The following is a 14104-nucleotide window of genomic DNA, read 5'->3' as shown; positions in this document are numbered from 1 at the left end:
AAACCTTGTTCATGTTAGCAACATTAATTTGGCAGGAGAAGGAGAATTTAAAACAAATTCTTAGGGAAATAAAAGGAAGATTAGGGAAAATGTGGGCCCTCTCCAGAAGGAAACAGGAGACCTGGTCAGGTGGGACATGGAGAAGGCTGAGGTACTTAATCCCTTTTTTTTCCTCAGTCTTCACCAGCAAGGGCTCTGGCCACTCCACCCAAGTCACATAAGGCAAAGGCAGAGACAAGGAGAAGGAAGAGCTGCTCACTGTAGGAGAAGAGCAGGTTCAAGACCATGTAAAGAACCTGAAAGTGCACAAATCCATGGGACCTGACAAGATCCATCTGCAGCTCCTGAGAGAACTGACTGATGAAGTTGCAAAGCTGCTTTCCATCATATTTGAAAAGTCGTAGCAGTCTGGTAAAGTTCCCACTGACTGGAAAAGGGGAAACATAGCCCCCATTTTAAAAAGGGGAAAAAGGAAGACTCAAGGGACTACAGGTCAGTCAGTCTCACCTTTGTGCCTGGCAAGATCATGGAGCAGATGCTCCTGAAGGCTCTGCTAAGGCACATGGAAAATGAGGAGGTGGTTAGAGGCAACCAGCATGGCTTCACCAAGGACAAATCATGCCTGACAAATTTGGTGGCCTTTTATGATGGAGTCACAACGTCGGTGAACAAGGGGAGATGTAATCTACCTGGACCTGTGCAAAGCATTTGACACTGTCCCGCATGACATCCTGGTCTCTAAATTGAAAAGATATTAATTTGATGGATGGACCACTCGGTGGATAAGGAACCGGGTGGATAGTCACACTCAGAGTTGCAATCAATGGCTCAATGTCTAAGTGGAGATCAGTGATGAGTGGTGTTTCTGGTCAGTACCAGGACCGGCATTGTTTAACATCTTTGTCAGAGATGGACAGTGGGATTGAGTGCATCCTGGGTAAGTTTGCTGATGAACCAATTTGTGTGGTGTGTTCGACACGCTAGAGGGAACAGAGGCCATCCAGAAGGACCTTGACAGGCTTGAGAGGTGGGCCTATGCAAACTGCATGAAGGTCCTGCACATGGGTCAGGGCAACCTGAAGCACAATTACAGGTTGGGTAGAGAATGGATTGCAAACAGCCTTGAGGAGAGGGACTTGGGGGTGTTGGTTGATGAGAAGCTCAACATGAGCAAGCATTGTGCGCTTGTGGCCCAGAAAGCCAACTATATCCTGGGCTGCATCAAAAGAAGTATGGCCAGAAGGTCAAGGGAGGTGATTCTCCCCCTCTACTCTGCTCTCATGAGACCCATCCTGGAGTACTGTGTCCAGCTCTGGAGTCCCCAACATAAGAAATACATGGAGCTGTTGGAGTGAGTCCAGAGGAGGGTCACGAAAATGATCAGAGGGCCAGAGAACCTCTGCTATGAAGACAGACTGAGAGAAGAGAAGGCTCTGAGGAGAACTTATAGCAGCCTTTAGGTACCTGAGGGGGGCCTACAGGAAAGCTTGGGTGGGACTATTTACAAGGGCATGTAGCAATAGGACAAGATGTAATGGTTTTAAACTGGAAGAGGGTAGATTTAGGTTAGACCTTAGGAAGAAATTATTTACTGTAAGGGTGGTGAAACACTGGAACAGGTTGCCCAGGGAAGTTGTAGAAGACTCCTCCCTGGAAGTGTTCAAGGCTAGATTGGATTGGGATCTGAGCAACCTGGTCTAGTGGAAGGTGCTCCTGCCCATGCAGGGTGGCGGAGGGGGGGTGTTGGAACTAGATTATATTGAAGGTCCCTTCCAACCTGTCCTGGTTTGAGCCAGGATGAAGCCAATTTCTCTTTTTACTGATTTTTTTTTCCTTCAGTAAGCTTTCTTGTAACTAGCAACAGTGTGTTCTGCTAGGCTGATAAGACAGTGGAATGTTTTTCTAACTACTGAGGCTTCAAGGTCGCACCTGCACTCTGCCGGCTCAGACACTATGGGGAGATCTGTGACCCCCCCGTAGGAGGCTGAGTTAGACAGACAGCAAAATTGGCCAAAGATATTCCATTCCATATATCTACGTAAGCTCAGAGGAAGGTCAGAGATCACAGAAGACAACTTCCTTCCTTCTTCTTCCCCCCTTCTCTTCCGTCCATGGCCGGCGTCCAGGGAGGACTCTGTTCATCCATCACCGTCGACCCTTAGGCTCGAGATCTCCTGACCCCCATAACTCTCTGCTTTCTCCAGCAGCAGCTCCGGGATTCCTCGGGACTCTTCCCAGTTCAGGGAAGTGCTGTGGGAGTTGCTGGGGTGGGGGGAGGAGAGAGGATTTTGCCCATACCTGAATATATCTGTATATAATTGTATATATTTTCTTGTATCATTCATTAGTGTTTTAATTAAAGCTGTGTAGTTTAGTTTTCAATCCAGCCAAGTCTCTCTCCTTTTCTCTCTCTCCTTCCCTACCTGGGTTGGGGGGGGAGGGGATCGAGAGCATTGTTGTCAGACCTGAGTCAAACGGTGACACAACCAAAACCATTCTATGTTTCTATAATTTCAGGAGGAAGTGTTGTTAACTTGAAATTTCTTCCTTAAATTATACTGTTTACATCAGTAATCTTCTTCAGGAAACCTGGTTGGGTTTCCAACTTTGAAAAACCCTAAAGGATAGAGACTAATGGTCTATCTTCCATCTCCATGGCCATGTTTTGTGGTTTTGACTATAAAACAGAGAGAGAGTGATTTGCTGTTTTGTGGATGATACTCAACTGGAGCACGTAGAAGGTGTAGAGTCCCAAAATGAATAATTGTCTCAAAACAGCTGTCCTGACAAATTGAACATTTTGCTTGAGTGGGGACCCTGTTGTCACAAGGAGAGCCCCTTGTTCAGTAACCATCTTGATAAGCTGTACACTGTCCTTGAAAGGGAAGCCCCTCCTTTGGCAGCCACCCTGATAAATGGGACACTGTCCTTACTTGATAAGGAACAGTAGCCAGCAAGAGAAGCCCCATGGAGGCACAGTGCCATCTTGCAAAAGACCACTTTCCTGTTTAAGGACTGAGCACATGCGTGAAAATAAAGGTCATTGCTTGGTCAACCTGGATGGGGGGGGCAAGTGATCACCTGGACCCCCATGCCCCACTGACTCATTTCCAGAACATTCCCAAATCCAAAACTGAGTCTACACAAAGTAGGCCAAACCTCATCAGGAGAGGTGGGGCCAGGTGCCATAAAAAAGGCAGACTCTAGATGCTCGGGATGCATGCTCGCCATTCAAGGACCACAATGTCATGCTGAGATCGTTGTTGGATCCAAGGGTGGTGATATTTTTCCTATCCCCCCTTTCTTAATTTCTCTCGCTCTGTCTCCATCTCTCTCTCTCTCTCTCTCTCTCTCCCCATTTCTAACCTTATTCTCAGCACAAAAGGGTAACATAATTTCTAATTTTGCTAAGGTTTTCCAGTTGTAACCTGTACCATTTTGCTAAATTCTGCTAGTTGCAATCTCTTGCTTTGAGAGTGATAATTTTTTTTACAAGCTTCATAATCTTACTCAATTTTAAGTAAAATAACGTTTTGTACAAGCCTCCTGGGTAATGGTAATTACGCGGTAATAGAATACCGCACAGTAATAGACTACCGCGCAGAGAATTCCAGAGGTTAATCTCACCGACTGGGTTGGTAAAAGAGATTAATTAAGAGAGGAGGATTGGATCCGAATCTCTCTGGGTCGACCCCCACCTCTGGGGAACTCTACCTGTGCTCACTTTGTGGGACATAACGCCATACTCACCTTGTGGGAAGTGTTATTTAATTTGGGCCCCCGCCTCTAGGGAGCTGTGCCCACTTTGTGGGATGTGACAGAAGGGTTTTAAGAACTTACACAAAACTCATTTCCATGGGGTTTCCCCCCGCCCCTAGCTCTTGGACTTGTTCCTCATCACTGTCACAGACAGCCTCATCTGTTTCTCAGATTAGGGAACAGCTGAGTATACATAAAAATAGGTCTTTGGGTGGTTTCTACTAGCTATTTAGAAATTTTGACAAAATAACTTAATTTTGTCCTTTGAATTTACTGTGCATAGTTCAAAGGCAAATATCATAAAGATAGCTAGAACTGACAAGAAAAATATTTTTTCTACTTATAATACAAAAACTTAATAAGCTTATTTCTTCAACAATTAAAAAAAGTTTTTTCATGCTATGTTAAAATCTAACATAAATACACTAAAAGTTAAATATTCATACTTACTGGATGAATTTTGATTCATTTGTGCCTGAAACAGAAGAAAATCAAACCCATAAGAATAAATTCTTTTACCAACTGTCAAATAAAACACTTAATAGACCTAGGGTTCTTATTTCTACTCAACTTTCCATGTGATATTTTGCTTTCAATGTCAGGCAGAACATTCTGGAGCTTTCAGAAGACCAGAACATGAGCCAGGATAGAGCAACTAGTGCATGCCCATCACACTGGTAAGAAAAAGCAGGTAATGAAGACTGCAAAGCTGACAAAGGAAGCAGTACAACTAAATCCCTTGACAGGCTGGACCAGTAAAATTAAAGAGCTTTTGTATCACATGGTATGCCTGACAGGTAAGAATGGAAAAATTCCTAAGATTTTCCCAATAACTTTCTCACATAATAGACTTACTTGGTTTTAATCTAAAAACGTGAATAAAAAGCCATTTTGTACTTACAGAACTGTGTTTCTGCTTTCAAAACGTGGGGAGGGAAATGAAAAAAATAATAATTTTAATATGCATAATATTTTCCTTAAAATCAGAGCCATCTATATTCTGATCTAAATAATGTACTAGCATACTTTAATACTATTTTTTTGAATATCATCCCATGGTATAAAGAATCATTCTGTGGTTTGGCAGAATACATACAATAAAGCTGCACTGTAAAAGTTATATGTATCCACATTATATGATCTGTTTTAAAGGTTTGTATATTATTTAATACGAATTAGTAAACTATGTTAAAAGCCATGCTCAGCTAACTCTGTATGTATTAAAATATCTCAGGGTGGCAACAGCAGAAAGACAAGGACTGAGCACTCCCAAGACTCAAAGTGAAGTTAAAATCTGAAAAAGGAGAATTACTTAGCATTACATTACAATAAAGTGTATCAAAGATGACCTAGTGTACAAGAAAAAAGGAATAATAGAACTTGAACCTAGAATAAATTCTGAACAGTAAAATATATGTTAACATTAAAGATTCCTTACCACTTTTATTCTCTATTCATTAAAAATACAAGGAACAAAATTACTTACAGATATTGCTGGAGAAAGAGCAATGTTCCCTATAGATACTTTTAATTCATCCAAAGAAGGCATGGTATATTGAGAGCTATTATTTAACTGCACAGGTTTTATTTCTACATGGAACCTCCTGGGTTCATTGTCTTCAGAGTCAGAATCACTGGATGAATAGAAATGGTTCTCTTTGGTATGTTTTTCTCAGTTAAGGTGGAAATACTTCAAATTCATCTGTATAATCTGTTTTGTAATTACTCTCTACAAAATACTCATATTAAGTAAACACCACAGATAAACAATGCTGCTCTTTGTACACTTATACAGACACTTCAATTGTATCTGCTGTCCAAAATTTACAACTGAGTGTTAAAACTTAGTTTTTATATTCCATTCATCTTCATAATGGTATTCTGTTCTCATATAACTGAAAAACTGCATATTTGAAATAATCAGGATAAATTATTCTACAGTAGCAACACTTCTGTATGTTAAATTCATTATTTGTAAGCCTCAATGAAGGATTTTTTACTTGCCTTTTTTGCAGAGGCACTGAAAATTTTGCAACAAAGGATGCATGTTACACAGAAGGCTGCACAGTAAACTAAACCCCATCAACTGCTTAAATCACTGTCATCCTTGGCTAAAAAGGAATTACAATGACAACTTAGCCATCAAAATAAGCAACCTATACAGGTTAATTTAGCCTTGGTTCTTTATATGCACAGGAACTGTGCTCAACATAAGCTCTGAAAGGCCTATGCTAAGTCTTAAAAGATGCAGTTGTTTTGACAAGAAGTAAGTTGAAAATTTTCCTCTACTGAAACATAGAAGTGTCTTTGCCACCTAGGGGGAAGCATACATATTCTATATCTCACTTCCATTATTTTCACTTGGAAATTTGGCAGCCATTTGAATGAAATATCTTCAGACTATTCTCTGACAAAGATTTAAACCCTGAACTTTAAAGATGCTCCAAAACTGAAAGAAACCCTGAGATGTGGTGAGGAAAAAGTCAAACATCTTCATCTTACAGGCTATCTGTCCCCCATAAGGGATCACATCTGGAAAAGAAAATTTTAAAAAGACAAATTGTTTTTCATTTCACCAAAAGATTTCTTGCCTTGAAAGTTATCACTGAGTTTCAAGATTAATTTTGTATGAATAAGGTGGCTCTTGTAAAGTGGCATGGGCTGACCACTGATGTATTAGGTCTATTAAATGGTTACTGACAAAGGTCATTTTAGACCTGAATATCATGAACTGAAAGGTCAGTCAGTAATTTTTAAGATGAGTGGTTTTCCAACACTTGAGACAGGTCTTATTAAGATTGACTGCCATTATGGTAGAATAATGTCCCCCAACAAATCATGTCAAGAGTTCACATCAACAGAATAAATAACCACTCTTGGAGACTAAGGAAGGAAAAGAAGAAGAGAACTGATGACTTTATGAATCTTTTCAAGATTTTCAGAAGCTGAAGTACTATCTGGCTGACAGGAGTTGCAAACTATTGAGCTTTTTCACTGGATGTATGGCCTTTTCCATTGCTTCATGACAAAAAGGTTAATGGAGACAAGGACAATCAAGTGAATAATTTACAAAGCATGAATGTTATTCACTCCTGACTCCATTTCATAAAAATATGCAAAACAAGAACCCCCCCGAAATGGATAATAATCTTTCGCTTTTATACTAATTATGTACATAAGAGATAACATGAACTATTTTTATCAGTAAACTGGGGGCAATAGAAGCATATTTGGCAAAGTTGATGAGAACAGAGAAGCTATGATGATGGACTGGCTCACTTCAAGATGCTCTTAACTGGTTAAAAGTTTTCACAATTTAAAGTAATTGCAAAGTGCAAGCTTACCTTTTATTTTATCTGTAGTCCCCAGAAAAACAGGTTAATACATTTGCAAAAATTAGCTATCTTGCTAACATATTAGGCTTACTTAGATCTACAGCAATTATTTCCAGCTCTCAAGTAGAGCTTCTATTTCTGATGGAAGAAAAAAAGAGGGCAAGAATCTTTTTCTTCAAAGGAAGGTAAGAAAAAGCAATGAAATCCATAAAAAAGGACTCATAACAAAAACCTATTCTACATATCAAAACTATAATTAAAAACACAATAAAAGCTAGAAGCACCAATTAGAAACAGCACGATACTTCATTAATTAACAGAAATTCTATTTCTAGACTGCTGGAGCTGCCAATCTTTTTTATGGTGTTATTAAAAAGTGGGTAGACTGCAGGTATAGAACAGAAAACCACTTAGTATGCTTAAAAGAGTTTACAAATTTTACTTTACAAACTCTCTGAAAGCTTTACATGGAGAAAGATCTGCATGGTTACTTTAAAGCTTTTGTTCAGTTTTTTTTTTATTTTTACTGTCAGAGAAAAAACATCCTCTTAAAGTTCCTAAGACATCTGATCTAACCTTTAACATTTACATACACAAAATCTGAGCTAGACAAAATTTTGTGCGTTTTGCAGAAGCTATGAACATAAGACTACAAGGTTGCAACATAAGCATGAATGTCATTAATCTTCCTTGACTTAACACTTAAAGTACTTCACCCCCCAAATAATTGTAATAACAGAACATAACTTGGCACACTAATAGCAAAAAGGATATCCTGTGGTGCTTCTGGTTTAATGCTGTATCCTTCTTCATCTACATCAGGAATGTTCTAAAAAAGCAAATAAAATTATTATATTGACAAATAACTAAAAAAAATTATGTTGTTCTTACATCAGGCAATTTTATATCATTGACAAATTAAAATTTGATTACAACACCTCATGAAACTGACTACCAGCCAAACTTTTCATAGGAAATATGGAGGATTTTTTGTTGCACACAATGCAAGTTTTAATGCATCTGCTTTTACTGGTAGTCTATCAAAAAGGTCAGAAACCAACAGAACATTTTAACTTTACTACTGAGTGGTAAATAAGCCTACAATCCTCTCAGCCTCAAATATTTTCCAAATTTCTATTTCTAATTCTTTCAGTTAAGCCACTGGAGGCTCTGATGCTACAGGAACATAACCTTTCCTAAGTAGTAAAAGCATTACAGGTTCTACAGGTCACAACTTCCTCTCTCCCCCTTGAAAGGACAGCAAGCCTGTACTGTTGCTTCAGCAAAGAATATCCAGATTAATTAAAATGCATGGATAAAACTTAAAATACAAATGTTCAAAATCAGGTTCCAAAGTTTTCATTTATGTATTTCCAGCACTGTCCTGGATTTTTAAAGTTAATATGTGTCCTGGTTTGAGCCAGGATGAAGCCAATTTTTCTTTTTACTGATTTTTTTTCCTTCAGTAAGCTTTCTTTTAACTAGCAACAGTGTGTTCTGCTAGGCTGATAAGACAGTGGAATGTTTTCCTCACTACTGAGGCTTCAAGGTCGCACCTTCACTCTGCCAGCTCAGACATTACAGGAAGATCTGTGACCTCCCCGTAGGAGGCTGAGTTAGACAGACAGCAAAATTGGCCAAAGATATTCCATTCCATATATCTACGTAAGCTCAAAGGAAGGTCAGAGATCACAGAAGACAACTTCCTTCCTCCTTCTTCTTCCCTTCTCTTCCATCCATGGCCGGCGTCTGGGGAGGACTCTGTTCATCCATCACCGTCGACCCTTAGGCTCAAGCTCTCCTGACCCCCATAACTCTCTGCTCTGTTCCAGCAGCAGCTCTGGGATTCCTCGGGACTCTTCCCAGTTCAGGGAAGTGCTGTGGGAGTTGCTGGGGTGGGGGGAGGCGAGAGGCTTTTGCCCATACCTGAATATATCTGTATATAATTGTATATATTTTCTTGTATCATTCATTAGTGTTTTAATTAAAGCTGTGTAGTTTAGTTTTCAATCCAGCCAAGTCTCTCTCTTTTTCTCTCTCTCCTTCCCTACCTGGGTGGGGGGGGGAGGGGATTGAGAGCATTGTTGTCAGACCTGAGTCAAACGGTGACAATATGCATCTGGGAACTTCAAACTAGTTCAATTTTTCAGTTCTTGCAGGTAATTAAATATTAATTGAAGATAATTTCCTTCAAGTAGAAAATCAGGCAGAGGCGGTAAACAACCTGCATGGATAAGCAAGGATCTTCGGAAGAAAGTCACATGGAATAAAGAAGTGTACAGTTCATGGAAGAAGGGACTCGTCACTTGGGAGAACTATAGGGGCGTTGTTAGGGTATGTAGGAAGGCAACAAGAAAGGCCAAAACCCTCTTAGAACTTAAATTGGCAAAGGAAGTAAAGGAGAACAAAAAGAGCTCCTTCAAATATATCAGTAGTAAAAGGATGAATAGGGAAAATGTGGGCCCACTGCTGAATGAGGTGGGAGCCCTGATGACAGAGGATGCAGAGAAGGCAGAGTTGCTGAATGCCTTCTTTGTTTCAGTCTTTACTCCTAAGACCAGCTTCAGACCCTGGATATAGAAGCCTGGAGGAGAGAAGACTCTCCACTAGTCAATGAAGAGCGGGTCAGAGATCAGTTATGTAAACTGAATGTGCACGACTCCATGGGCCCTTATGAGATGCACCCACAAGTGTTGAGAGAGCTGGCTGATGTTATCGCCCTACTACTCTCCATCATTTTCGAAAGATCATGGCAAACAGGAGAGGCGCCTGAGGACTGGAGGAAGGCCAATGTCACTCCAGTCTTCAAAAAGGGCAAGAATGAAGATCCAGGCAATTACAGACTAGTCAGCCTCACCACCATTCCTGGAAAAATGATGGAGCTGCTCATTTTGGAGGTCATCTTGAAGCACATGGAAGCGAAGAAGGTTATCAGGAGTAGTCAGCATGGATTTACCAAGGGGAAATCATGTTTGACTAATCTGATAGCCTTCTATGACGTTGTGACTCAATGGATAGATGCAGGGAGAGCAGCACCCTGTCTCTGAGCTCATTCAGCCAACTAGCCCGCTGATCAGATCCACAGATTTCCTCAGGGAAGGTGAATTGCAAAAGAACTTGATGGGTGCTAACTGGCCCAGCAGGTAAGCAGTTCTACCTCTCTGCAGTGACGGTGGGCATCAGGATGGACTTAAAGGCTTCTGGAACTGCAACCTGTGCCCCACAGCACTCATTGCTGCCTCAAGATTTCTAAATAACAGCAATATCGAGGTACATTTGTGCCTGTCTGTGCTGGACCGGCTTGGATTTTTGCAGGAGATGGCACAAGCCCTTGTCGAATGAATACTGCAGTACCGAAATGACTTTACTACTTTGAAGTTACATTGCAATTGTCCTGATATGCCGATTGGAGTTATTAGCAAATAACAGTGTTCAATTACTTTCCAGATATTTCAGATAAATGTTTTTGATAAAAAGAAAATCTGTGTTCTGAAAATCAGGATTAATTTGTTACTGTTATGCTCAAGCAATTTAAACTGTGTTTTCTGTCAGCATTACTTTATTGACCACAGTAGAACAATAGACCAGCGTTTCCTGGGAAGAGGAGGTCTGTTTATATAGTGTCGCGAGCTGATGCCATCACAGAGGCTACCGGCAGTCAGGATGCTTCCGTGACTTCCCCCTCTCCAATTTGGAGGGTGTCCAGAGTCAATTAGCATCCATGAGCCCCATGAGCTTTCAACAGAGAGTCCATCAGAATGCTACGTGGGCTTTTCAGTCTAGAGAGGAGAAGACTGAGGGGTGATCTAATTAATGTCTCTAAATATATCAGGGCTGGATGTCAAGAAGGCAGGGACAACCTCTTTTCACTTGTGCCCTGTGATAGGACGAGGGGCAATGGATTCAAACTCGAGCACAGGAAGTTCCACCTCAACATGAGGAAGAACTTATTTACTGTGAGGGTTAAAGAGCGCTTGAACAGGCTCCCCAAAGAGGTTATGGAATCTCCTTCTCTGGAGACTTTCAAGACTTGTCTGGATGCCTTTCTGAGTGATCTGCCCAAGTTTTTTTTGGTCCTGCTCTGGCAGGGGGGTTGAACTCGATGATCTTCAGAGATCCCTTCCAATGCCTAATACTCTGTGATTCTGTGATAAATATGTTTAAAATAATTTAGAATTCTTAGCTAAGCACTTAGTTTCATAAGAGTGCTTTGGGACAGAGAGAAACAATTCTCTAATATGATCACCTAAATTTTAAAAATGTGCAAAAACCCACACTAATATATATAGTACTGTCATGGTTTGGCTCCGGGTTGGCAGTAAAACCAATAACAATAATGCTCTCCATCCCCCCCTCCCTCCCCCTCCTCCAAGGTAGGGAAAAGAGGGAGAAAAATGAGAGAGAGGCTTGAAAAGTGAAAAAAAAAAAAAAAAAATTATTATTAGCAATAAGGGAATATATGTATTTATAAAGGGATGTGCAAAACCTGATCCCCTCCCTCCTCCCCCAACGACTCTCACAGTAACTACTCCCAGCTGAATGGGGGAGTGTCTGGGTGCATGGATGGGGTCCTCGGATGTCAGCTATGAAGAAAAATGGAGAAAAAAGAGAGAGAGAGCCAAAAGAGAGGGCAATAGAAGCGACGGTAAGCAGCAAAAGAGAGAGAAAAAGGAAACAAAAGGCTTGACTTCTGTAATGTCTTAACCTATACCAAAAGCCAAATAGAGAAAATATTATGAGAAGGGAATATTCTGATTTGCTGATCCTGCCTTCAGTCTAGTCTACTCCTCCATGGAGCGGGGAAACTACAGAACTACTCTTTCAGAAGTGTCCTTAGTTATTATCAGTCCACTGGTGCTGCTAAAAAAAGTTCACTGAAAAAAAAAAAATCAGCAAAGAGGAAATTTACTTCACCCTGGCTCAAACCAGGACAAGTATATAAAGGGATAGATACTTTTCCCCATTCAAAACAGAAAAAGCCAACTCATGACTTTGCATGCATAGTTAGTCTATGTGAACTGCTGAGATGCTACAGCGAGTTTATTACAAAAAAAAACAACCCAGGTGTCTTCAAAATTTCACTAGCTATACATTTCTTATTAATATGACAAAGAGATACTTAATGTACCTTTGTAATGACAAAGAAAAATTGTTCAAATACAAGAAAAATGGTACCCCAAAATCTTACTTACAAGTTAAGTAGAAATTTCAAAAGATTGTTTTCAAAACTTTGAACAGTTGGACAGTTCTGCTTTCTGAAACATCAGAATTTTATTTACTAATCTACATTTTGTAATAGCAGTAGAAGACAGTCTTTCAGGTGAGATACATAATCACAAAGCTCATGTTAATTAAGGCATTTACATTTACTTGACTATTTCTCCACACATACAAAGACAGAACAATATGTTATGTGGTGGATCACAATGCATCTTTTGAAGTACTAGGCACACAATACAGACAAAATCTGATTTGCCTACCATGCTGAATGGAGGAAAAAACCACAACCATCCTGTATACATGTATTATTTTTGAACTTCAACACAGGAAGATATTTTAAAATTTTGGGTTTCTATAAGAAGTAGTAATTAATATGATTGGAGATGAAGGTCTAACTATTTGTAGTATTTGCAGTAAAAATAAGCTCAATGTGGATGTGACTTGAACTCTCTGGAAGTCACTGGAAAGGTGGACTTCCTAGGAAGATGGTTTCACATTCTCAGAGGTCCTATCAAGCAATTAAACATATAACCATAAAAACCACAGAGTTTCCCCTGTGTTTGCAGATGTAATACGACATATTATGGATTCAGGTATTATGTAGTTTTAAATATACATAAAAATTTAGGGTTTATAACTCTGTCTTTGCATATTCTACAAACTTTCTGGGGTTAATAATTTTTTTAAAGAAATAAAACACAAGGACATAATAAATAACAAAGTAAAACTGCCTATACAAAAAGCATGAGGATTGAGCATTCTATTCCCAAAACTTATTTTTAGAGTTTCAGTCACTACTTTGACTCAATTTCCTTGCTCTCTCCCATCTGGCATCCAAAAAGCAATGGAAAAAGCCACACCATAACCATACCATTGGTTTATCTGATATACATACAAAGGACAAGAGAGGATCCATGTGGAGCATACTGCACTCTAGCTACTTCATTTGGCCATTCCTCAGCAACATTAGTACTGCTCAAAGCTTGGTCAATGGGTCAAGAAGCAAAGAACCTTAACTGCACTTCAGTTTGATTTCTTCCCATTTTCTCTTCTTCTGGGATATCTACAGTGGCTATGAGAGCTTAACAATCAAGATGCCGCTGAGCTGAACAGTTCAGTTTCTTTTTTTGCCAGATGAACTTTCTACCATTTTACTGAACTGGACTGACTTCCTGTAGATCCAGACAAGGACCAGAGCTAACTCAAAGTAAGCAGTTGAAGCTCATCTCATAACCTGAACAGGAGAAAAAAGAGCCTCTCTGCTTTTGACATATTTGAGATGTAAATTTGAATCAAGTATATCCTTAGGTTAAGATAGAGGTATAGAATATCCTCAGCTTCCTCTCCTTAGCGTGCCTATTAACCCAAAAGTTAAAATCATGTTGTGGGAAACTGTTCTTCCCCACATCAGTCTAAACAAAATGCCTTTTAAGCCAGTGAAGGCCTCTCCTGATTATTCCCAGCTAACGGACTAAACCAGACTTGCTTCTCAAGGACAACTGAAACCAAAACAACAGATGTGGTGCGGGACAGAAAGGATGAGCAACAAGCCATCCTGTGCTCCTGGCAGTCACCGCCCTAACTTGGGGCTCATGGACGCTCCTTGGCTCTGGGCAGTGACACTGCCTGGACAGGTGGGTCACGGGGGTATAAAAGGCGGCGAGTGCAGGAGGTGGGCCCTTCCCTCCTCCCTGAGGCCCGTTTGGACGTTTTCTGTGTGGGACACCCCCCCTGCTGCGGGCACTGGTGCTGGGACTTGCCTGCCTGCCCCGGGTCCAGCCTGGGCCTCA

General features: G+C 40.4%; 1 protein-coding gene across 1 annotated transcript in view; it reads right to left on the bottom strand.

Annotated features, from left to right (window-relative positions):
• LOC104397224 (FCH domain only protein 2-like) overlaps nucleotides 1–14104 on the bottom strand; it is a 154805-nt gene that overhangs the window by 43454 nt on the left and 97247 nt on the right. The window contains exons 12-15 of the mRNA XM_010007172.1: nucleotides 7869–7923; nucleotides 5246–5424; nucleotides 4661–4672; nucleotides 4210–4234 (exon numbers count right to left, since the gene is read on the bottom strand). Coding sequence (XP_010005474.1) covers nucleotides 4210–4234; nucleotides 4661–4672; nucleotides 5246–5424; nucleotides 7869–7923 — 271 coding nt within the window. The remainder of the gene's footprint in view (nucleotides 1–4209; nucleotides 4235–4660; nucleotides 4673–5245; nucleotides 5425–7868; nucleotides 7924–14104) is intronic.

Source organism: Chaetura pelagica, unplaced genomic scaffold (assembly GCF_000747805.2).
Source record: "Chaetura pelagica isolate M959 unplaced genomic scaffold, ChaPel_1.0 scaffold351, whole genome shotgun sequence".
Classification (NCBI taxonomy): Eukaryota; Metazoa; Chordata; class Aves; order Apodiformes; family Apodidae; genus Chaetura; species Chaetura pelagica.
Note: the sequence above shows the minus strand (reverse complement) of the source record. Positions and strands in the feature narration are given on the sequence as shown.